The sequence below is a fragment of the Staurois parvus genome, unplaced genomic scaffold (genome assembly GCF_062004578.1).
Source record: "Staurois parvus isolate SC_StPar_1 unplaced genomic scaffold, SC_StPar_1.0 ptg000068l, whole genome shotgun sequence".
NCBI classification, from domain to species: Eukaryota; Metazoa; Chordata; class Amphibia; order Anura; family Ranidae; genus Staurois; species Staurois parvus.
The window spans coordinates 10,308,156-10,334,728 of NW_028317864.1; the positions used below are offsets into that span (position 1 = coordinate 10,308,156).

Below are 26,573 nucleotides of genomic sequence, written 5' to 3' on the forward strand. Positions count from 1 at the left end.
ACAAACAAAACATGATCTCTCCACTTTTTAATAAATATAAGAGAGGAAACTGTGTTCAGGTGATAAATACTAATTATTTATTTCAGGTACTTATATAGCACTGTCCATTTACACAGCACTTTACATACATATTGTACAGTCACATCAGTCCATAACCCTCAAGGTGTGTACAATCTAAGGTCCCTAACATTCATACACTTGGGACAATTTAGACAGGATCCAATTAACCTCCCAGCATGTCTTTGGAGTGTGGGAGGAAACCGGAGTACCCGGAGGAAACCCACGCAGGCACAGGCAGGTGGTGCCGTGGCTGGGATTTGAACCACCGACCCTAGTACTGCCAGGCGGAAGTGCTAACCATTTAGCCACTGTGCTGCCCATATTTATATTCCTCTTCACAATCACATCTGCTAGCAAAACAGCAGAAAACTACCATACCCAAAATTAAAAATTGATGTCGCATTAAAACGTTTACAACTCATCAGTTTAGAGTTCAGCTAGAATCAGGGATGGACTGACGATTTAGGCACTCGGGCACTGCCCAAGGGCCCGGGGTCAGTAGGGGGCCCTATGAGATGTCCCTGGTGCCTTTCATAGGCTTTTTTGGGTGTGGTTTGAGTGTGGGAGAGGATACAGGGGCCCCATGATTTGCTATTGTCTGGGGGCCCCATGAGTTGTCAGTCCACCCCTGGCTAGAATGATTGTCCTACAATTATTCTTCTAGCCCCTAAGGCCTAATTCACATGGGCGTACCTATCTGTATCACTGTGTGAAGACCTATATTTGCCTGCAGAGGTGTTCTGTGCATTCAAGTGCAGGCAGCCCCATGTGTCTATTGGAATGCAGAGGTTGCATGGACACAGCTGCTATTGCCAGTTTGAAAGCCGCGCAGGTGCTGGTGCATGTCCCCGGACACCCCCGAGACAGTGTGTGTAGCTCAGTGTACATATATGGCACCGCTCAGTGCTGTAATGATGTGAACTCCGGTGAGCATGTGCTCACCGGTGATGTCATTGCATGTCAGTGATGTCATTGCAGCACGGGCAATCAAGTGACTGAACAGTCTGAACCTGGAGGGAAGACTGGGAGAAGATGGAAGCACCCATGACCAGGAGAGGCTCTGAACGCAGTGCTGGAGGGGATCGTTTGACAGGTTTGCTGTGCATACAAGCACATTATGGCTAACACCTCTTGGGGACATTAAAAAAAAAAACACATCTGCTGCACTTAATTCCGTTTTAACCGTCTTGTTCTTATTTTGTAGCTGTAATTTGTAAAGCGCAAATTGGTCGTGCTACTCACACTGAACAGACAGCTGCCAGAGAGTAAAGTGAAGCGATTTACCTGTCCAGCAGCTGTCCATTCCGACTCCAGTAGGGGGCAGTGTGGTGCATGATTCAGTGCATCACACAGCTCCCTTTTTTATACTGAACTTTATTTGAAGTGTACAAAAGTACACTTCATGTCACTGTACAGCACCACGGTGCTCTGTGCTGCTGTACAGTGACGTGATTTTGTACAACTGGCTGTGATAAAATGCAGCATGTCTGCATTTTGTTGCAGCGAGATTGTATCTTTGTGGTGACCTGCGTTTTACAATGCAGTAAAACACCGGTCACCGCATACAGTGTATATTGGCCCTGAATAATAATAATAGGTATTGTCAATTGTTGATGAATTTGCAGATTTGTGGGTGACGGTAAGGGTAAGCATAGGAAATGAGCTGCACCGAGCACACTGTGTGTATGGGGGGGGGGGGTTGTTGAAATTTTTTTCTCCCAGCAGGAAGGTATTTATATGTCATCACTTCCAACCAAGGGCGGACTGACAACTCATGGGGCGCCTGGGCAATAGGGGATCATGGGGCCCCTGTGTCCTTGCCCAAACTCAAAAAAGCCTATGAAAAAGGTACCAGGGGCATCTCATGGAGCCCCCTACTGACCCCGGGCCCTCGGGCAGTGCCCGAGTTTCCAAATGGTCAGTCCGCCCCTGGTTGTCACCAACCTATTGCTTAAGTGGTTCTAATGCCTGGATATTTTTCTACCTCAATGTATTTCCTGCACTAAGGTAAAAAATGTCCCAGTGTTTGTATTGTCCCCCTCACCTCCCTATAGACGTAGCTGAGCCCTGTCTTGATCCAGTGCTGTGCCCATCTGCAGCAGCTCTCTCCTCTTTCTCCGCTCACAGAGGTAGCGGAGGGAGCCATTGGCTCCTGCTGCTGTCAATAAGATCCTGTCAGGAGGGAGGAAGGGACGGGGCTGAGCAGCGCTGTGTGCGTAATAGACGCACACAGCCTAGATCGTGATCAAGCCTGCATATCTGTCCCCATAGCAAGTAGTTTGCTATGGGGCAGATGGAGAAGAGCAGGAGCAGACAGCGCTGGTGGCAAGGGCGTATTTACCACAAGGCAAACAAGGCATTTGCCTAGGGTGGCATTTTTTAAGGGGGCAGAACTGCCCCCTGGAAAAAGGGACATATGCAGCATGGGGACCAGGTAGGATCTGAGAGAGGCCACGGGCTGCTTGATGGTGTATGCAGAGCCTGACTGTCGTTCCTGGGGATGTCCAAAGCTGTGAAGGTGAGTGTCTTTCTCTCTGTCACTGAGAGGGGGGGGGTAGTGTTAGTGGAAGGCTCTCTCAGGTGGGGGGGGGGGGTTGAAATGTATTTCTCCCAGCAGGAAGGTGTTTATATGTCATCGCTTCTAACCAAGGGCGGACTGACAACTCATGGGGCGCCCGGGCAATAGGGGATCATGGGGCCCCTGTGTCCTTGCCCAAACTCAAAAAAGCCTATGAAAAAGGTACCAGGGGCATCTCGTGGGGCCCCCTACTGACCCCGGGCCCTCGGGCAGTGCCCGAGTTTCCAAATGGTCAGTCCGCCCCTGCTTCCAACATAAATTCAAGAAACAAAAGATGTATTCCTCATTTCAGGATAGAGTGCAGAGCCATATCCTCTGACAGATATATGAAGCTGGGCATAATGAATGGCTGTGTATGAGATTTTGGTCTAGCTGTAACTAACATGAGTGTGCAGCCGGTTTGCACTGCCATGTAATTCACGCTTGTCATTAGGGAGGTGTAGAAAGCAGGCTCCCATATATGGAAGGTTTGATGAGAAAGCTGCTTACATTGTGCAGAGTTTGCAAGACACAGACATCTTTGCTGGTTGAGACATGCAGCCAGCTCCCAGCACTCACATTCCCCTCTGCCTCCCTCTATACAAGGACATTAACCCTCTTCCTACTGGTTTTTGTTACTGAGCATATGGACTACATACCTCCTAAGGGCCAAAATGAAATACAAATGTGTTACAATGTCACCCCATGAGATCCATGTGTAATGTCAACATGTGTGGGAGGAACAGAGGGGAGCTCTTAAATCAAATCGGGATTTATATAATTAGGTTAAACAAGTGTAATTACTTTACGGCACAGCAGAGTATTAATCCCCCGCTCTATGTCATGTGTTAACAGGATGTATGTGGAACGCTTAGCTTCTCTAAACCTTCTCTGCTGGTATGTTAAAGGGGACACACACACCTTTTGGCTAAGATCAAGTGTAGTATCTGTTCTTATCAGTGTCCAGTGGGGGTGCTCCCGGCCATTCTAGCTTTGCGGGGATGGCTGTTGTATAGTACCCTCACTGGTATGATGGGGGTCCGGAAGGCTAGTACCGGAGGGACAGAAACCAGGGAGCGCCACGAGTTATGCTGGGGCCCTGGGAGTAATTCCTCCGAGAAGACTGGAAAGACCCAGTACCTCCTGATTTGGACGGATCTACCTTGGTCTCTCCAGGGGCTGGGAAGGCAGAGAGTCCGCAAACACGGTGCCCCCTGAGTAGTCGCCTCAGGGGTGCTCTGAGTAGCACTTGGGTGTGGGACCCCACGTTGCGAATGAGCACATGGTCACCGAGTTTAAACACTTTTTGCACTGCGCCTCTAGGACCGGGCCTTTTGGTCAAGTTCTGGGCAATTTTTTTTTGCTACAGGCCTCAGGGTCTGGTCAGTGCACAATTTGGGCACGACACTTTTTATTATTTTTATAGATTTATTTATTTATTTATTTTCCTCACCCCACGTTTGTCACTTTTTACTTTTGTGTGTGTTTTTTTTCTCACAGGATGGAGGGTGTGGGTCCTCGGGCCTGCCCTGAAGTCTAGGGGGAGGATGTGTGGCCCTACGGTTCCTTCCTCCCCTGTCACTAGGGGGTTTTCTCTTCGGGAGAACCCCCTGGCCTAGTACTGGATGTCCGGCTTCGGCTGGGCATAAGGAACGGTGGTCCACCAGGCCTTTTGGCCAGGAGGACCAAATGGGAACCTTGTCCCTGTCAGGAGCTTCGTGCCCCGGGGGATCAGGGTAGCGGTCCAACCCCTTCGGGGGTAGGACAAAAGCACACCCTTAAGTGCACTTTTTGTGTGGTGTTTTGCACTTGCACTTTTTTGTGAACACTTACGGGTTTTTTCGTTATAGTTGCACGTTTGCGGACTTAAAAAAAAAAAAAAAAAAAGGGGGACACACACACGCTACAATCTTATTGCCCAAGCCAATGCATTCTACTTAAGTAGCCCATAGATTATGCAATTTTCTTTCCTTCCACCGCAGCTAGAAGGAAAGAAAATTGTTTGATTTCCCCATCAACACAGTCAGTGTTGATGGGGGAATCCCTCCTGTAGTGCAATTGTATTCTGCTGGTGGGAAGCCTTCCCTGCCAGCAGAACACAATGGGGGTTATTTACTAAAACTGCATGGTGCAAAATCTGGTGCAGCTCTGCATAGAAACCAATCAGCTTCCAGGTTTTATTGTCAAAGCTTAACTGAACAAGCGTACTGGGAAGAGACGTCCAATCACCTTTGCTGCATTTGGCTGAATCTGGGCTGACAGTATATCTGTAAACACTGCAGAATTCATCAATAACCACCAATGACCCAGTGCCACTGGAAGCCATGCATGCCCATGCAATCACACTGTCTCCACCATGTTTTACAGATGACATTGTGTGCTTTGGATCATGAGCTGTTTCAAGCCTTCTCCACACTTTTTTCTTCCTGTCATTCTGGTACAGATTAATCTTAGTTTCATCCGTCCAGTGAATGCTTTTCCAGAACTGGTCTGGCTTTTTTACCCTCTGTGTTTGCTCTCGTGAAGTCTTCTCTTGATTGTAGACTTTCACAATGATACGCCCACCTCCTGGGGAGTGTCCTTCACTTGTCTAGATGTTGTGAATGGGTTTTTCTTTACCATAGAGAGGATCCTGTGATCATCCCTCACTGTTGTCTGCTGTGGACGCCCATGCCTTTTTAAGTTGCAGAGCTCACCAGTGATTCTTCTTTCCTCACAATGTACCAAGCTGTTGATTTGGCCACTCCTAATGTTGCTGCTATCTCTCTGATGGATTTGTTTCATTTTTGAAGCCTTACAATGGCCTGTTTCACTTGCATGAACAGCTCCTTTGAACGCATGATGTAGGTTCACAGCAATAGATTCCAAATGCAAATACCACACTTGGAATAAACTCCAGACCTTTTGCCTGCTTAATTGATGAAGAAATAATGATGGAGTAGCCCACACCAGGCCATGAAACAGCTTTTTATTCAACTGTCCAATTACTTTTGGTCCCTTGAAAAAAGGGGGATGGCTACTCTTAAGAGCTGTAATTCCAAAACCCTTCCTCCAATTTGGATGTACATATCCTAAAATTAAACCTGCGAGTGTTCAGCCCATATCCATTTTATAACTATAGCTTGAATATGTTTTGGTAAATAATCTAAAATTGTGCCTGTGTCCAAATATACAGTGGGGATCGAAAGTTTGGGCACCCCAGCTAAAAATTTGTATTAATGTGCATAAAGAAGCCAAAGAAAGATGGAAAAATCTCCGAAAGGCATCAAATTACAGATTAGACATTCTTATAATATGTCAACAAAAGTTAGATTTTATTTCCATCATTTACACTTTCAAAATAACAGAAAACAAAAAAATGGTGTCTGCAAAAGTTTGGGCACCCTGCAGAATTTATAGCATGCACTGCCCCCTTTGTCAAGCTGAGACCTGCCAGTGTCATGGATTGTTCTCAATCATCGTCTGGGAAGACCAGGTGATGTCAATCTCAAAGGTTTTAAATGCCCAGACTCATCTGACCTTGCCCCAACAATCAGCACCATGGGTTCTTCTAAGCAGTTGTCTAGAAAACTGAAACTGAAAATAGTTGACACTCACAAAGCTGGAGAAGGCTATAAAAAGATAGCAAAGCGTTTTCAGATGTCAATATCCTCTGTTCGGAATGTAATTAAGAAATGGCAGTCATCAGGAACAGTGGAAGTTAAAGCAACATCTGGAAGACCAAGAAAAATATCAGACAGAACAGCTCGCAGGATTGTGAGAAAAACAATTTAAAACCCACATTTGACTGCACGATCCCTCCAGAAAGATCTGGCAGACACTGGAGTTGTGGTACACTATTCCACTATAAAGAGATACTTGTACAAATATGGTCTTCATGGAAGAGTCATCAGAAGAAAACCTTTTCTACATCCTCACCACAAAAATCATCGTTTGAACTTTGCAAATGAACATATAGACAAGCCTGATGCATTTTGGAAACAAGTTCTGTGGACCGATGAGGTTAAAATTGAACTTTTTGGCCGGAATGTGCAAAGGTACGTTTGGAGAAGAAGGGGCACAGAATTTAATGAAAATAACCTCTGTCCAACTGTTAAGCATGGGGTTGGATCAATCATGCTTTGGGGTTGTGTTGCAGCCAGTGGCACAGGGAACATCTCACGAGTAGAAGGAAAAATGGACTCAATAACATTTCAGCAAATTTTGGATGGTAACTTGATGCCATCTGTGAAAAAGCTGAAGTTAAAGAGAGGATGGCTTCTACAAATAGATAATGATCCTAAACACACCTCGAAATCCACGGGGGATTACATCAAGAGGCGTAAACTGAAGGTTTTGCCATGGCCTTCACAATCTCCTGACCTCAACATAATTGAAAATCTATGGATAGACCTTAAAAGAGCAGTGCGTGACAGACAGCCCAGAAATCTCAAAGAACTGGAAGACTTTTGTAAGGAAAAATGGGCAAAGATACCTCAAACAAGAATTGAAAGACTCTTGGCTGGCTACAAAAAGCGTTTACAAGCTGTGATACTTGCCAAAGGGGGCAGTACAAGATATTAACTCTGCAGGGTTCTCAAACTTTTGCAGAAGCCATTTTTTGTTTTCTGTTATTTTGAAAGTGTAAATGATGGAAATAAAACCTAACTTTTGTTGACATATTATAAGAATGTCTAATCTGTAATTTGATGCCTTTTGGAGATTTTTCCATCTTTCCTTGGCTTCTTTATGCACAATAATACAAATTTTTAGCTGGGGTGCCCAAACTTTCGATCCCCACTGTATATGGACCTAACTTGAAATAAAAGAGCTGCTATTGTTGGCCTGTTAATAAAACTACAGTCTGCACTTCTACTTCAGCGGTCATTGTCTTAAAACAATGGTGCAGTGAGGAAATCAGACTTTTCATTATATTTTCTGTTTGAGCCAGGCCAATGATATTATAGGTAGTGAAACCAGGATTAACATACAAGTCCAGCAGTCCAACTCTATTCCTGTTTATGTGCCAGAGTTGGGCATTACAGCACTTCCTGCACAATAACTCAGAACACATTAAAAATCCAACAGGGAAATTGGAAGTCCCTCATAAAAACCACAACAGATGTGCACATCTGGCCTCCCCAGCACAGAGTTCTCACCAATAAAATCCTTAGGAAGCACACCTGGCCATCCCAGAGATGATATCTCAACAATGGATTCCCCAAGAAATAGACCAGGCCACCCCAGCACAGAGATCTCTCCAACAGAGTGTCCAAGAAGCAGATCCAGCACACAGTACAAAGATCCCACCAATAGGGATCCCAAGAACCAGACCTGGCCACTCCAGTACAGGGATCCCACCAATAAGGTCCCCAAGAGGCAAACCCAAACAATTTTACAGAAATCCCACCAGAAGCAGACCTGGCCAACCCTAATACACTGATCTCAACAATATTGTGCCCAAGAAACTTGGCCACCTTGATACAAAAATCCTACCAGTGGAGTCCCCAAGCAGACCCAAACACATAGTACAGACGTTCCACCAATAGGTCCCCAAGAAGCTGACCTGGCCACTTTGGTATAGAGATCTCACCATCAAATTTTACCAAATAGCAGACCTGGCCACTTTGGTACAGAAATCTCACCAACATCGTCCCCAAGAAGCAGACCTGGCCACACTGGTACAGAGATCTCCCCATTAGAGTCCACCAAAACATAGGAAACTCTCAGGTGGTTTGAAAACTAACTCCAGCCAAAACTATTTTTTTTTAAGTTTTTGAAAGGGTGGATACAAGTGATAGGTCAAGTATCAGTAGCCATGTAATACTGTGTCGATGAAACAATGCAAAGCATAACATGAAAATATACTATAAACAGATCTGTGCGGTCAAATCTGGTTTGTACATCACAAAGCCATCAGTAAAAGTTGGTTACATTGTTACTGGCATAAAGCTGGCCAAACATGCATTGAAAATTTGTGCCATGAGTGGCCCTGTTGGATCGATAAAAGTAAATTTTTCAAATGACTTGGGCAGAAAATTCTGTCAAAGAATGCCTACATCCATTGAAATGTAGGAACTGTTCAGGTATTCTGACAGCCTTCAGCTCTAACTTCATTTCTAATTTCAGTCTGATTGGAGCTTTGTGATATGGTGCATTATCCTGCTGGAACTGGCCATCAGAAGACAGGTGCACTTTAGTCATACAGGGATGGACCTGGTCAACAACAATACTCAGGGTAGACCATGACATTTAAATGATGCTCAACTGGTACTAAAGAGCCCAAAGTCTGCCAAGAAAATATCCCTCACACCATTACACCACCAGCCTGAACCGTTAAAACAAGACAGGATGGATCCATGCTTTCATGTTGTTTACGCCACATTCTGACCCCACATTCTAAATGTTGCAGCTGAAATCAAGACTCTATCAGACCAGGCAATGTTTTTTCAATCTTCTATTGTGCAATTTTGGTGAGCCTGTGCGAATTGTAGACTCCGTTTCCTGTTGTTAGCTGACAGGAGTGGCACCCCGTGTGGTCTTCTGCTGTTGTAGCACATCTGCTTCAAGGTTCGACATGTTCTGCATTCGAGATGGTATTCTGCATACCTTGGTTGTAACAAATGGTTAACTGGGTTACTGAGTCTTTCTATCATATCGAACCAGTCTGCCCATTCTGCCCTGACCTCTGACATCAACAAAGCATTTTTGTCCACACAACTACACTGGGTTTTTTCTCTTTTTCAGACCATTCTCTGTAAACCCAAGAGATGACTGGGCATGAAAATCCCAGTAGGTCAGCAGTTAAAAAAAAAAGACCACATGCCCCTCTGGCATGAGCAACCATGCCATGTTCAAATTCATTTAAATCGACTTTCTTCCCCATTCTGATGCTTGGTTTGAACTTCAGCAAGTCGTCTTCACATCTGGATGCCTAAATGCATTGAGTTGCTGCCATGTGATTAGCAGTTTGTGTTACCAAGCAATTGAACAGGCATACCTAATACAGTGGCACAGAGTCCTGACCTCAATCCGATAGAACACCTTTAGGATGAATTGTAAGCCAGGCCACCTCCCCCGACATCAGTGCCTGACCTCACAAATGTGCTTCTGGAAGAATGGTCAAACCTTCCCATAGACACCCTCCTAAACCTTGTGGACGGCCTTCCCAGAAGAGTTGAAGCTGTTATAGCTACAAAGGGCGGGGCCAACTCAATATTGAACCCTACGGACTAAGACTGGGAAGCCATTAAAGGTTGTGTGTGGAAAGGCCGGCCAACTCAATATTGAACCCTACGGACTAAGACTGGGAGGCCATTAAAGGTCATGTGCGTGGAAAGGCAGGCGGCCCAATACTTTTGGCAATATAGAGTATATATTGCCCCCAAAGCTAACACCTGCCAGCATGGCATCAGCCAAGGTGGGGACATGCTGGAGAAATGCCAACTGCCCGCCTATTGTCTTCAACAGCACCGGCAAGCGGTACAGTATATGAGCTGGTGTTGATGGAAAGTCAGTATTAAAACTATGGATGATTTCTAAAAGTGTGTTTGAGATAGCTAGAGAGAAAGGTAAAGTATATAATAAGAAAATGTATAGTATATATTAAATAAATAAAAATATATATAATAATAATAATTATATATATATATATATATATATATATATATATATATATATATATATAAAGTTGGTGCTGATTGATGATTGGGGTGGCGGGCATGTGTACAATGTATCTCTTTAGTTATCTCTGCTTCCGTTTGAGGATACAAAGTTGTATACAATGTATCTTTTGGACACCCTACACATGTATACAATGTATCTATTGCACACCTTACACATGTATACAATGCATCTCTTTAGTTATCTCTGCTTCCATTTGAGGATACAAAGTTGTATACAATGTATCTTTTGGACACCCTACACATGTATACAATGTATCTTTTGCACACCCTACACATGTATACAATCCGGGGCGGACTGACAGCTCATGGTGCCCCCGGGCAATAGGGGACCATGGGGCCCCTGTGTCCTCAACCAAACTCAAACCACACCTAAAAATGCCTATAAAAGGTACCAGGGGCATCTCATGGGGACCCTTACTGACCTCAGGCCCTCAGGCAGTGCCCGAGTGCCCAAATGATCAGTCTGCCCCTGTATACAATGTATCTTTTGCACACCCTACACATGTATACAATGTATCTCTTTAGTTATATCTGCTTCCATTTGAGGATACAAAGTGGTATACAATGTATCATTTGCACACCCTACGCATGTATACAATGTATCTTTTGCACACCCTACGCATGTATACAATGTATCTTTTGCACACCCTACGCATGTATACAATGTATCTTTTGCACACCTTACGCATGTATACAATGTATCTTTTGCACACCTTACGCATGTATACAATGTATCTTTTGCACACCTTACGCATGTATACAATGTATCTTTTGCACACCCTACACACGTATACAATGTATCTTTTGCACACCTTACACACGTATACAATGTATCTTTTGCACACCTCACACACGTATACAATGTATCTTTTGCACACCTCACACATGTATACAATGTATCTTTTGCACACTCCACACATGTATACATTGTATCTTTTGCACACCTTACACATGATACAATGTATCTTTTGCACACCTTACGCATGTATACAATGTATCTTTTGCACACCCTACACACGTATACAATGTATCTTTTGCACACCTTACACACGTATACAATGTATCTTTTGCACACCTCACACACATATACAATGTATCTTTTGCACACCTCACACATGTATACAATGTATCTTTTGCACACTCCACACATGTATACATTGTATCTTTTGCACACCTTACACATGATACAATGTATCTTTTGCACACCTTACACACGTATATAAATGTATCTTTTGCACACCTTACACGTATACAATGTATCTTTTGCACACCCTACACATGTATACAATGTATCTGTACAAAGTTCCAGCATTGTGTAACCCCCTCCCGCCGGGCGGCCAGGCCCTTTCCCATCAGAAGCGATGATCATTCCCCGGGTGTAGGGAGCCCAGATGACACATGGACGGGAAGCGAAGGCGACTAGCCTCCCAGCTCTCCCCGCCCCCTATGACTGCGATCCCAGCCCGTCCTCCCCGACCGGCCCCATCCCGTCTGATCAGAAAACAAGGAAAGTCCCCGGGATTCGCGGAAGTTTGCAGTGCGATCGGTCGGCACAGCTGGCCCCCTCCGCTCCCCGGACCGCCGGATCTGATGGGCAGAGGCTCCCCGGCTCCTCCGGTCTCCATGGCCTCCACCGCTGCTCTCCTGCTGGCCGCCGCTCTGCTGGGCTCGTCCCGCGGTTTCAATCTGGACTCGGAGAACCCCTCGGTGTACTTCGGGGCTGAGGGCAGCTACTTCGGCTTTGCCGTAGACTTCTTCTCCTCCTCCCTGCTGATCGGGGCCCCCAAAGCCAACACCAGCCAGCATGGCATCAGCCAAGGTGGGGACGTGCTGAAATGCGACTGGAGGAATGCCAACTGCAAGCCTATTGTCTTCGACGGCACCGGCAATCGGTACTTTGCCAAAGACGACCCCATCGAGTTCAAATCCAACCAATGGTTTGGGGCATCCCTGAGGGTCAAAGATGAGAAGATCCTGGCCTGTGCCCCCCTGTATCACTGGAGGACTGAGAATGCCAAGCAGGAAAGGGAGCCAGTTGGGACTTGTTACTTGAAGGATGGAAGCAAGATTGTAGAATATGCGCCCTGTAGATCAACGAGCAAAGTGGACGCCCAGGAGCAAGGGTTTTGCCAGGGCGGGTTCAGCGTCGACTTTACCAACACCAACCGGATCTTGCTAGGAGGCCCCGGCAGCTTCTACTGGCAGGGTCAACTAATTTCGGACAAAATCGACGAAATCTTTACAAAATATGACCCCAAGAAATACACCATCCCATATAGCGGGCAGCTGGCTACGCGCTCCGCCAGCCCAATGTATGACGACAGCTATTTGGGGTATTCTGTAGCCGTGGGAGATTTTAACGGTGACGCCATTGATGATTTTGTCTCTGGGGTGCCCAGGGCAGTGAAGACCTTAGGGATGGTGTCTATTTATGATGGCCAGTCCATGGCATCGCTGTACAATTTCACCGGAGAGCAAATGGCTGCCTACTTTGGTTATGCCGTAGCGACGACAGATATCAATGGCGATGGACTGGTTGATCTGTTTGTCGGAGCTCCCCTTTTTATGGACCGTGGATCCGATGGGAAGCTTCAAGAAGTCGGGCAAGTTACCGTTTATATTCAGCAAAAAAAAGCAGGGCTTCGATTTTTAATAAAGCTGACCGGATTTTATGCATTTGCAAGGTTTGGCAGTTCGATCGCGCCTCTTGGCGATATGGACCAAGACGGTTTCAATGACATTGCCATTGGGGCACCCTATGCCGGAGAGGGTAAAAAAGGCCTTGTGTACATTTACAATGGAAGAAGCTCCGGTATTAGCACAGCACCCTCTCAAGTTCTTGAAGGACAGTGGGCATCTAGAACAATGCCACCAAGTTTTGGATACTCTTTGAAAGGTGCCACTGATATTGATGAAAATGGCTATCCTGATTTAGTGGTTGGGGCTTTTGGGGCAGATAAGGCTGTACTATACAGGTCTAGGCCTGTTGTCACAGTGAATGCTGTTCTTGAAGTGAATCCATCAATACTGAACCCCGAAAGTAAAACCTGTTCCCTTCCAAATGGAGCTATGGTTTCCTGCTTTGATGTGAAATTCTGCCTGAAGGCCAGCGCTAAAGGAAATGTCCCTGAAAACCTTCAATTCAAAATTGAACTTTTGTTGGATAAGCTGAAACAGAAGGGAGCTGTAAGACGAGCATTGTTTGTACACAACAGGCAGCCCACTCATTCTAAAAACATGACAATAGCCAACGGTGGGAATATGCGTTGTGAGGAATTAAGAGCATATTTACGAGATGAGAGTGAGTTTCGAGATAAACTTACACCTATCACGATCTTTATGGATTATGAAATGGATTATAAAGCTGCTGCTGATCCATCTGGATTAATGCCTATCCTTAACCAGCTCACCCCAGCAAACCTAACCAAACAGGCGCATATCTTGTTGGACTGCGGTGATGACAATATATGCAAGCCAAAACTGATTTTATCGGTTGTGAGTGAGCAACAGCAAATCTATATTGGAGATGATAGCCCCTTGACGTTGTTCGTAGATGCACAAAATCAAGGTGAAGGGGCCTATGAAGCTGAACTTTTTGTCTATATACCACCCCAGGCGGACTTCATTGGAGTTGTCCGAAACAATGAATCCTTAACACGCTTGTCTTGTGCCTTCAAAATAGAAAATCAGACTCGTCTTGTTGTATGTGACCTTGGAAATCCCATGAAGGCTGGAACAAGGGTCTTAGCAGCCTTGCTGTTTAGTGTTCATCAGCTAAGTGAGATGGACAACACTGTAAACTTTGACTTGCAGATACAAAGTTCCAACCAGTATGACAATACCAGTGCCAAACAGTCACTGCGGATTGCACTGGCGGTTTTGGCCGCAGTTGACATAAGAGGAGTCTCCACTCCTACGGAAGTCTTCCTGCCTATTGCAAACTGGGAGCCCAAGGAGAATCCTGTAACAGAAGATGACGTTGGACCACTGGTTCAACATATCTTTGAACTCAGAAACAATGGTCCCAGCGCGTTCAGCAAAGCAATGCTTAATATCCTGTGGCCATACAAGTACAAAAACAATGACTTATTGTACATAGTCAAATATGAAATTGATGGGCCCATGGACTGTACTTCTGATGTCCTGATCAACCCACTTGACCTCAAACTGTCAACTTCCCAAACGGATGAGGTTAAAAACGTAACTCGTACGGAACGCAATAGGCGTGAACTTCCACTGGTTGAGGGCGAACTGCAGACCATTGGCTGTGGACAAGCACAATGTCTCAAAATTGAATGCCACGTCGAGCGAGTGGAGAGAGGAAAAAGTGCAATTCTGTACATTAGATCAAGATTGTGGACACCAACATTTATGAATAGTGAGAATCAGAACCATTCCTATTCTTTAAAATCTTCAGCCACGTTCCATGTACTAGAATTCCCGTATAAGAACATGAGTCTTCCTGATATACACAATGTTACAGAAGTCACGACAAACATCCTATGGGTGAACCAGACGTCCAGTGCTCCCGTACCTGTGTGGGTGATAGTACTTGCAGTGCTGTCAGGTTTACTACTGTTGGCGCTAATGGTTTTTATTATGTACAAATTTGGCTTCTTTAAACGTGTCCGGCCTCCTCAGGAGGAGACAGAAACAGAACAGCTTCAACCACACGATAATGAAGGAAACACAGATGCCTGAGATAATCATTCCTAATTTTTTTTTTTCCCAGGAATAACTTTAGAGATTCACACGTCTGTGCACATACTGCCAAGTTCTTGTCTTATGTATCAAAGAGGGTTCATTAGTGATGTTTTAGTGAAAGGTTTAGTATGAAATGTACCTTACAGCAACAAGCCAGATTTCAGTTTCTAGTAGTCAGATCACTGAAAAGCCTAAATACCTTTCGAGTGTATGTAAAAAAAAATATATATATATTCAGTACATATATCTAATACAGCCTTTCTCAAGCAGGGTTCCTCCAGAGGTTGCTGGGGGTTCCTTAAGCTGATTGACGTCCCATTTGATGGTGTCTGCAGAGTTCTGGGGCCAATGCTATCGAGGGGGGGGGGGGGGTTAGTAGCATGATGCCATTTTTGTTTAGCTGCCTGTAAGGGTGGCATTCTGTTCACCACTGTAATAGAGGCATCCTTCCCAATAGCAACTAATGTAAGGGGCATTTTTACCACTGACCCCCAATGAATTGGTTTTAGTAGGGGTTCCTTCAGAAAATTATTTTATTTTATGCGTTTCTCTGGGGAAAAAAGGTTGAGAAAGGCTGAACTGATTTAATAACATTTCCCCACATTTTGTCTCTTTAAAAATGTCCAAAGTTCAAAAAAACACTTGTTGATCCTGCCAGAAATGAACTCAGATAGGGCTGACAACACTGCTTGGGATTTCAGTACAGTGGAAGCAGTGTTGTCAGTTCACTACAGGAAATTAGGTGTTCAATGGGTTCCTGGCAGACAAACAGGAGTTTTTCTGTACTTACAGTATTAAGCACTCAAAACATGTGCATGTAATTAGGAGATGTACTGAATATGTTGTTTTTTTTTTAAACCCATTAAAAAAGTATGTGTACATGCAATACGGTTCATTTCAGACCAAGTGAAGTGTGATCTCCACAGAAGTGGCCCTTGCATACATGTGCCAACTGTGCTTTTGGAGACACTTTGAAAGCAGGCTAGCTGTGTGTTTTATGTATTCTACCATGAAGCTGACCATACCCTATACAATCTGGTTGTACAAACTCCTTGTTCAAACATTTTATTATTTTCAAAGACAGGGAAATACAGGTTTAGGACAATCCATATGTGTGCATAGGTGCAAATGAAACCGGGCAGAAATGTTGTCCAATTGAAGTGGGGGGTATACATATAAAAACGCGTTGTATGGAACCACAGAAAAACATAGATATAACGGTATACTGGCAGACAGGATCTGGGGATACAACAGATAGGGGGCTCCACTCCCCGTGATCATACAAAGGTTCCATATGAGGTAGTAAGGATTGGAGAGGGGAGAGTAGGGTAAAAGGGGGGAGAGTAAGAGAGATTAAGAAGAAATAGGAGAAGGAAAGAGAGAACGTGTGACTTTTAGACTGGAATAGAGAGACTCGAGACTTTATAACATGGCGTGTTGGATAACCAATGTAGTGGATTAGGAAATATCAAGGAAGGAGTAATAAATAGTCAAAGTTCGGTGGGAGGAAATGTTCCACCCATGGGGTCCAGATTGACAAAAACCTAGGGATAGCGTCTAGGATGGTGGCTTCCACTTTAGCGTGAATCATAGCCTGTGTAACCTTGTTCCTACAATACACAAAGATGGAGATTTCTACGATTTGGCTATGATCTGTTTAGCTGCTGTGGTGACTTGCAAGTTTAAATTGAGGCTTAGAAATGCTGGCAGGGCCCAGATTTAGGAGGGCTATAATTGGGTCAGGTGTTATGGATTTCATAAAGAGCCTGGATAATATATGAACAATTTTGACCGTACAAACCCCTTTAGATCTACCATCAAATATGCAATGCAAGGGCTTGCTTGATTTGATACAGATGCAATGAATTGCTTAGGTGTATCTTCATATTACATAGATTTGATAAGTCCACAGAAGATTGTACAATACGATTGTATAGGTTAAGGCCGACTTTAGTCCCTGTGGAAGGTCTCATTGGTTAAGCTGTATTTGGGCTTTAAAATCCCACTACACTAAAATGCAGAGGTGAATTATACTGTATTGTTGAGAATAATGGTACTTCTGTCACCACAGACCTGTAGGCTACGTTCACACTAGCGTTGTGTGCAGGCGGCAGAGAGGCGTTTGGGAAGCGTTTTTACAGCTTCCCAAACGCCTCTGCCAATTCTGTACATTACAACACATGGTGCTGTTCTAACGGGAGCGTTTGCGACGCGTCGCGGCAAAACGGATGCCTCTGGTTGAATCAGGAGGCGTCGAAGCCTCCTATTCTAGTCTATGGTGCCGCTCTGCAAAGCCCGGCATTTGCGGTGCGGTTACGATGTGGTTGCGGGGCGTTTGCGGAGCGGCAACACCATTCAAACTGCATTTGCATAGGCATTTGTGGGGCGTTTTTAACGCTCAGCAAATGCCTAGCAACTTCCGCTAAACCGCGCATGCGGCGTTTGCGGAGTGTTTGCCGAGCGTTAAAAAACGCTCCGCAAACGCCGGACCAATGCTTGCCAAACGCTATAAGGGCGTTTGGCAAGCGTTGGTAAAACAGCCAAGTGTGAACGAGCCCTAAGTCCAGTAGAACATTTCTAAGTATAGAGGTGTGGCTGGGCTCTGACAGCTTATACTGTATATGTTTACTGTTTCCTGAACATCACTTTTATTTACTGCCTTACTAAAAATGCTCAAAACGATGTCACTGGTTTCTAGGGAATAGATTGAGGATAAATGGTCCGATCGATTCTGCCTAATGGTTCCCCCCATTGCGTGTATTGTACTGTTTTAGTATAAAGTGTATTTAAACCCCACAAAACAAAAATGTACTATTTTTGCAGCTTACCAGTTCTTAGATGTGGTGGCTGCATTTGTTTTTTTTTCAGGCTTTTAGTCCTTTATCACCTGGTGATCCTGTGAACAATACACTTCCTGTCCCTGGGTGGCTACGATTACTCCCCATCTGTATCTACAGAGGGAGCCATGTTTGTTGCCAAGCCTGGACTGCTATGTCTGCCCTTGTTCATCATAGGGTGGTTAATGGGATTAGTAGTTTGCAAAAGTGAAGTTTTTGTCTTTAGAGCTGCTGGCAGGAAGTGACAAGAACACAGCCTTTCTTGCAAGATCAGATATTTTCAGTATTTGCTAAAAATGCAGCCACCCGGAACTGGTAAGCTGCATTATATTATATTTTTGCTTTTGGGTTTAGTTCCGCCTAAAGTTAAAGTTTCCATTTTTTTTTTTTTGCTTTGAATAGGGTGGAGAAGGACTGGAACCTCCATCAGGGTCCTTTCACACGGGGCGGACCCGTTTAGCGGATCCGCTTGCTCGGCGGTGGATCTTACCTCTGATCCCCGCCGAGCAAGTGGATGACAGCTCTGTGTCTGCTCCGCTGCTGCAGAGCGGACACAGAGCTGCTCGCTCTCCTCAATGTGCGGTCGGATGAAAACGGCCCTGTCCATTTTCATCTGACCCGATACAACGGACAGAAGGGGAATTGGATCCCCATCTGTCCCTTTTTGTCAGATCGGAAGTTGGCAGGTGTAAACGGACACATGTCCATTTACACCCGCCGCTCCATAGAGGAGAATGAAGGTTCTGATTGGGTCCGCCTGAAAAACGGGCAGGTGGACCCAATCGGAACGTCCATGTGAAAGAGCCCTTAGGTTTTTGGTGCTTCCTGAGGCTGTGTTAGAGAGATTTCCCCTCACTTACTGTCAGAGGTTATATGCAGGAAATAGAGGAAATCTCCAAGAGCAGCAGACATAAACTAGTTATATTTGAAACATTATTTACAATAATAACCATCAGCTTTTTTTGCTGTCTATGTCCCTGTTGCAGATTTTCCTTTACTCCCTTTCCGGTGAATCCATTTTCACTGTGGCAGTAAAGCTGGCCGAACACAATCTGATCGCACAGTCTCCTTTAGAGTACTAAAACTGTAATAAAAAGACACCGCCGAACAATACATTCAATTTGTATTCAGTCAGAAAGGCCTTTGAACTTGATGATAGATCTAAGTATGATTGTACAATTGGATTGTGTAATGCATGGCCGCCTTAAGGTGATGCTTTAAAACAATATTGTTATTTCTTATGCCTGTGATCCTGTGAATTATAGGTGAAAAGTGTACTCCTAGTGGTCATTTGTTGGCTAAACGCTGCAATAAAATGTAGAATTGTTTTTTAAATGTTCAGGAATGTGGACTTTTTCTACAGATATTTCCTTAGGCTACTATCTGGATATGCTAGGATTGGTTCCTGCTTGTTTAAAGGTCAGAATTGGACCTGTTTTCCAGGCTGGTAGGACAGCTGAGACATGTAGCTGCATACCAGCCTGGAAGCTATCCATGCCTGGGGTACCTTAACCTCCCTGGCGGTCTGATTATTTCAGATTTTTGGTACCATTATTTTGCATGGAAATATGTAGTTTTTTTATTGTAGGCTGTAATATTTAGGAATAACTCACTGAAATCTGTCCGAACAAGAGTCTATTAAACATCCCGGGTATGATAAAATTTGAAACACGAAATCATAAATTATAATTTAATAAATAATCATCAAAAATAATAATATAATAATAATACATTTAATTCAATAATTTAATCAAACCAAAAACACTGAAATTTGAAATAGAGCGCCAAGTTCGCACATCGCTGAGCAAAGTTGCAAAATTGTTTTCAGTGTCTGATGACGAATTTCCCCCACGAATCATTATCACTCAATTCTGCAAGTGGTTCTGATTTACTATCGCTGTTCTCTAGCCGGTCTAAACCCGCTTTTGACGTAAAGGGACACTTTTTGGACGCCGTGGACTTTTCTCAGTTTCTAGGCAGAAAGAACAGACAAAATGCAGGCAGGGCACAGGACAAAGCAGTAGGGACAAAATGTATGTGAAATGGGTTGAAACAGCAATGTTTTGCTATGTAAAAATGTTTTTGAAAAAAAATGAAATTTTTTAAAATTTCAAATTTCCCGCCGGCGCCCGTACGTCCCGACGTCACAGGGACTGGAACACAGAAGCCGGATGCCGGCATCGGCCGGAGGAGATGGCTGGGGACACTGCAGGGGACACATCGCGGGAGCGCAGGACAAGGTAAGTGCTGCAGGAACTCCCTATGCAGCGCCGCATGGTAAGCCCGAGTGTAGCTCGGGGTTACCGCTCTTGGCACTGACATTTTACCCCGAGCTACACTCGGGAATACCGCCAGGGAGGTTAAAATTAAGGTGGACTGACCATCTTATATATATTCATATACCCCTCCATAGGCCATCAATTAGAAAATATAGGTCAGTAGGGGAGTTGTTATAATTATTTGCTGCTTTACCACTGCAAAAACCCATGTGCCAGAAGGCAGTGGTGTGCTGTGAGACCTATGTACCAATGTCACAGATATGTAAGTGTTCTTGTATGTGGGTATTTTAAGCAAGCCCCCCACCCCCACCTAAAATACCAGCTACCTGATTGTCATGGCAGTCTTTCATTCTGGTCACTGGCTCACAAAGTGTTAAAGTCAAAGAATCGCCATTATGGCAGCCTCCAAGTTTCCCTTAGAAAAATGGAGGTTTTATGTTTTACCATTTTTACTAAAAAAAAAAAAAAGATTCTATTTTAGTGGAGTAGAGGATGGTTAGAACCCCTGTCAGAATTTTACTTATGAGTGTCACTGTTGCAGAAATTCCCTCACTTCCTGTCAGGTGATCTGATGTCTCCAGTACAGGAAGACAGCCTTAAGCTGGTGGATTGAATCTCGTCTGGTTTTCTGCAGTTAAGCAATAAAGCCAGGTCCCCTCCCTGCCTACAGCCTATGACTGGACAAGGACCAGACTATAGCAGCCCATCCCTCTGTCGTTCTGCTTTCTCCTCCTGTCAGCATGTTCCCTGTTAGTACATATGAATGCAGGACACCTGATTGGCTCCTAGTGCTGCGCCTTCCTCTTTTAGCCTGAGCTCAGCTGTACAAGGATTAGAAGAAGCTTGCCTGGAGTTCAGCCCTAAAAAAAAAATGGTGGCTCTCCTTTAGCAAAGCAGAAACTATCTGCATTGTCTGAAGTCAGTCAGTTTGGGCTCTTTCAGATGGGACGGACCCATTTAGCAGATCCGCTTGCTCAGTGGGGGATCTCTTTGCTGATCCCCACTGAGCAAGCGGATGACAGCTCTGTGTCTGCTCGCTCTCCTCAATGGGCAGTCCAATCTGACCCGATCCATCAGACAGAAGGGGAATTTGGATCCCCATCTGTCCATTTTTGTCAGATCAGATGTCGGCGGGTGTAAACGGACACATGCCCATTTACACCGCCGCTCCACAGAGAACAATGGAGGTTCCGATCGGGTCTGCCTGAAAAACGGACAGGTAGACCCAATTGGAACATTTGTGTGAAAATGTATATCAGAAGTAGGCAACCTTGGCACTGCAGCTGTGGGCAAGCTACAAATCTGATCACACCTCTGAATCTGAGAGTCATGCCTGTGCCTGTCAAAGTCTTGGAATGCCACTTAACACTTGTAGTCCCACAATAACTGGAATGCTAAAGGTTGCCTATCCCTGATTTTTTTTCCCCATTACCTGCTGTTACGGGCAGTGTTGGTTCACAGACAACTGTTTCATGTGCTATTAAACGTCTAATGCTTTTTGTATATATGTGTCCATAGCTTTTCACTGGTGGGTGAAGTTGTAGAACCTTCACTTTTTGGGAGATTACTTATTCAGATTTTTATTACCAATTCTAAATGTATAATTGCACTTTTTTGTTAGAGTAAGAGTATTCTTTTAACATTGTATTACTGTTGGTGACTGCAGAGTGGTATGGTGTTGTATCCTGTAAACAGACGTTTTATGCAACAACCAATTGTTTTGAGGATGCATCCAATTGGTTTACAAAATAGCCACAAAACTGAAGTACAACACGCTTTATTTGGGTGTAATTTCAATTTTGTTAAAAAAAACAAAAACAAACAAAACAAAACTCAATGGTAATTATATACATTTCTCTGCTTATCTCACCATGTCCTGTCTCACACTATGACTGCATGGTTAGGCCTGCCTTAACAGTAACCACCTGAGCAATCTCAGTGTTATCATTAGAAGAACTTAAGGGCCAATTCACACTAGTGCGCTGATCTGTATTTTAGCGCAGCTGTAAAATGCAGATCAATGTAAGCTCATCTGAAATACAATCACTTCCAATGTGTCCTATTTACATCATAACGCTGCGTTGACCTGCGTTGCGCTAAAATGCAACATGTATGCATTGTAGTGCAACGCAACGGATATAAGCGCATTCAGGGGCGGACTAACAACTCATGGGGCCCCCGGGTAATAGGGGATCATGAGGCCCCTGTGTCCTTGCCCAAAGCCTATGAAAAAAATACTAGGGGCATCTCATGGGGCCCCCTACTGACCCCGGGCCCTTGGGCAGTGCCTGAGTTTCCAAATGGTCAGTCCGCCCCTGAGCGCATGTCAACACAATGCACAGGATATCCCTTGAAAATGCAGTATGCCTTAACGCACACTAAAATGCACGTCAGCGAACATCAAAAATGTATGTCAACGGACTTCAAAATGTATGTCAATGAATGTCAGCACGTGACTAAAGTGGATGAAAATGTAAATCCATTTTCTATACATTTTAGCACAAGTCGATGTGTCTAGATCCATTTAAAAGTGAATGAATCTTAAGTTGGCCATACACCGTAAGACTTCTCCTGTTCTATCTCTGCACCCTTTTCCCTTTCCAATGTGCTGATCCAATACTGGCCATACACATTATTTATATATATATATATATATATATATATAAATAATCTCCATCAATGCTAAACAGTATGGATGAAGGATTGTCCCCTGCCAGCTATTGTATTCTGACAGAATACTTGAAGCAGACTCACTGTTGGGCCACCTTGCTCTTTTGGTTTTTTGGATTGAAGTATGTTTGGACAGAGGGTGCTGACAGGGCCGGGGCTCCAACTTTTGCCAGTTAGTCAAGAATCGGACAACTGTCGAGCGCATTTAATCAAAAATGCAACTCCTATTCTCCTTTGCCTGTAATTTGATGTACAACTCAACTCAGACTTTAGGGAAAAGCAGCCCAATGCTACAGGAGATTTCTAGTGGCATTCTGTATACCAACAATGGGCAAAACACCTTCAGGCTACCAGGGGCGGACTGACAACTCATGGGCCCCCAGGCAATAGGGGATCAAGGGGCCCCTGTGTTCTCGCCCACACTCAAACCACACCCAAAAAAGCCTATGAAAAGTACCAGGGGCATCTCATGGGGACCTCTACTGACCTCGGGCAGTGCCCAAGTGCCAGAATGGTCAGTCCGCCCCTGCAGGCTACTATATTTTAAGGCAGAGCATACAATACCATACACCCAAGCAGGACCATTTTTATCTGCATGGGGATGCACAAGTGTTTCACGTATACCCCTGCAGGCAATCCCATTGATGTCTTTTGGAACAGACAAAGCTGCTGCTCCTAATTTGACATCTTTGTGGGTGTGGGTATGGGTGTGTGCTGGTGACCACATGGGAGTTTGGGGACATGCACCCACACCCAAATGGATGCCATATTGAAGCACAGCAACTGTGTCTGTACAGATACTGTGTCCCAATAGACATCAATGTTACTGGCTGCATGGAGATGTACAGAACACCTGTGCATCCCAGTGCAGGTAAACTTGGTCCTGCTGGGGTGTACATTATTGTACGCCCTGTGTGAATGAGGCCTTAGAAAGCAACTTTTCACTTTTTTTTTGTCATATTTAGAAAATGAAATTATTTTAAGATTGAAATGTAACAGTCATTTTCGTAACTTAATATTACACAGGTGAATGTATACCAATTATATACTGTATGCTATATTTTTCAATGAAAGCACAGTTTACCTTTGGAGCTTTATAATTTGTTACCTGAATGTTCATATTATGACAAAAATGGTTGTATGCTTTCACATCCATCACATCACTAAAGATGGGCTGATTTTTTTTGCTTTAATATACAAGCTGCAATCTTTGCAGTTTTACTCCATGAGTTCACAAATTGTAGCTAGACCATTGGTTTAAAATGCAAAATGTCTGCCGACATCATGAAGAGCTGGCTATTTTTTTTTTCAAAATATGAAATGCTTGCCTCCATGTTGTTTAGGTCACAGGGACGCTTTAAGATTTATAATAAAAATTCTTAAAAGCATTACATGTAATTGTACAATTCTGTAACCCACTGCAGCCAAGTAAAGATAATTTCTGATTGGTTGCTATGGGTTTTAACAACATGGCTGATGTGAGTTGCATTGCAGTCTGTGGTACCCAAAATTTAATTATGCGAATGACTGAAAAATGTATTTTGAATTGAACTGTACTATTTCATGTCGCATTTTGTAATCTTTTGTATTAGTTTTGTTTTAAATTTGTTTCTTGCACTGACTTTTTATGTGTTTTATTTTACTGAAAAGTAGCTTGTATGGCTGCAGACAGCCTTTTCTTCATTCTTACACGGACATTCTCTGTGACGCTTGGGAGATTGTTTTTAAGAAAAAAAAAATCAATAAAGAATAAAAAAGAAATCCTGAAACATTGTTTTCCCTAAAAATAATACATAAGTTACTCGCAGTCTGTTTTGAATTTTAGATATATATCATACCATTTAATGTGGACCTTTACCCCCTTTCACTAAAAATCACAGCAGCATGAAGCTCTGCATACTAACGTGATATTATTTTATAGTAATTTTTTTAATTAAATTTATTGACTGTTACTTTTAAAAGATTTTCACTTCCTAATCTTCAGAGGCACTGGTGATGTAGCCAGGGCCTCACAGGTGCCCCCTGGGAAGGCTACATCTCCAGTTCTAATCAGGGAGATCTTGTTTCTTAACAGTGGAAAAATACGTTTTTGGGGTTTTTTTGCTTTTTTTTTAACAGATGAGTGGAATGTTGTATAGCACATGTTCCAGACAACATAACAATCATCTTGCGAAATCTCCGGGGAAAGTTTTTTTTTTCCCCAAGCAGTGTAATTTGGTACGGCACATGATGTCAGCATTGAGCTGGCAAAGAGAAGGAAGAATCCAGCCACCATTGACTTTTTTTTAAAAATGGCAGCACAAGATTCAAACCAGTGTAGGAGTGCTCAGGACAGGAACAGGCTACTAACTTTTTAGTTTTGGTTAAGGGCCGGTTCACACTAGGAATCGCACAGAATGTGCTGTGCAATTCAGTGCAGTGCGATTTGAGCCTTTTCATTGTGAAAGGGCTCAAATCGCACTGTACTGCACTAAAAGTAGTATATGGACTGTGACGGGTGCGGTGTCAGACCCCAGACCTTCTCACCAAACTCGTGACCGAAGGACTAGCCAATCTAAAACCGCGATGTCACGTGCGTAACAATGCCACGCCCAGCTGCACCCTGCACAAAGATTTTCAAACTAATGGACTACAATCTGTGTACCTGCAGCCTGAACGCGATTGTTACTGGGTCAGGTTAATTACGCAATTAACCCTTCACACTGCCACCACCTCCTTTTTATACAGAGAAAGCGGAAACTCAGCAATACACTAGGATGATTGGTTAATCGTCAGTAAACCGCTATCTCCACAGACCGGTTATACAGAGGGTTAAACACTCATAGTAGCGTTCTTCAGAGGCAGGGACTCGTAAGTTACATTCGAAAGCTATAGAAACAGTTCAACACTTTCAGAAAGTAAAATTTATAACCAAAAGGTTAAAGGGGTGCAGAAGAAATATTTACAGAAAGAAGATGTAACCAATATATATATCCGTTATCTTTTTAGTAAAAAAAAAAAAATAAGCCAAATTAGTTTATAACCAAAAATTATAATTTCTTTCACATTTTTATTTTATTTTTTTATATTATTATTTATGGGGTTTTTTTGTTTTGTTTTTTACATACTGTCACCCTAGCAGCAGTGTCACCATGGTGACACTGTACTACTTGTGGGGGGTGAGGACATTTATTTTTTTTTACAGTGATTGCTTTTACACCCATATAGGATGTAAAAGCAATCATTTCTCTTTCTCTCTGTCTGCATTCTTGCAGCCATTGAGAACTACTGAGTGAGCTGTGATTGGTCACAGCTTGTCACATGGTACAAGGCTGTTGTGAATAGCCTTGTACCATGTGACTTCTGTGATCATTCACAGATTTCACACGTAATAAGCAATGATGTCACAAGTGACATCTTGCTTACTACTTTGCATGTGATCACTGATTGGATAACATGATCGGGACTTCGTACAGAGGTCCCATCCGACGATCGGTGTTTCACTGTGTCCGGAGGACACAGCGGGCACCGGATCCCTGGGAGCACGCACAGCTAGAAATGGCGGGTGCCGTTTATGAACGGCAACCCACCCCTGGAGTGCCACCGTCCTGCCGTTTATAAACAGCAGGCGGACGGCAAGTGGTTAAGGCCTCATGTACACTGGGCATTTTGACAGTTGTTGTTTTGGGCATCAGGCGTTTTTTTTTTTCAGCCAGTAAACTCCCCAGCATGTTATCCTATGTGTCCATGCACACAGAGGCTTTATCTGCGTTTTTTGGCAGGGGTGTTTTTCATGCTGGGAAATAAACCCAGAACTAGTGTG

General features: G+C 43.9%; 2 protein-coding genes across 3 annotated transcripts in view; one reads left to right on the plus strand and one right to left on the minus strand.

Annotated features, from left to right (window-relative positions):
• The window catches only part of FGD1 (FYVE, RhoGEF and PH domain containing 1), a 275,027-nt gene that overhangs the window by 105,929 nt on the left and 142,525 nt on the right, over positions 1 to 26,573 (minus strand). The window lies entirely within an intron of this gene.
• On the plus strand, positions 11,726 to 24,532 carry ITGAV (integrin subunit alpha V). The gene has a single exon (XM_089669144.1). It carries the CDS (start codon positions 11,728 to 11,730, stop codon positions 14,980 to 14,982), a length of 3,255 nt encoding a protein of 1,084 aa, XP_089525270.1. The 5' UTR covers positions 11,726 to 11,727; the 3' UTR covers positions 14,983 to 24,532.

What these genes read in the sequence shown, in the direction of transcription:
- ITGAV (XM_089669144.1), top strand. Translation starts at nt 11,728, where the DNA reads ATGACTGCGATCCCAGCCCGTCCTCCCCGACCGGCCCCATCCCGTCTG.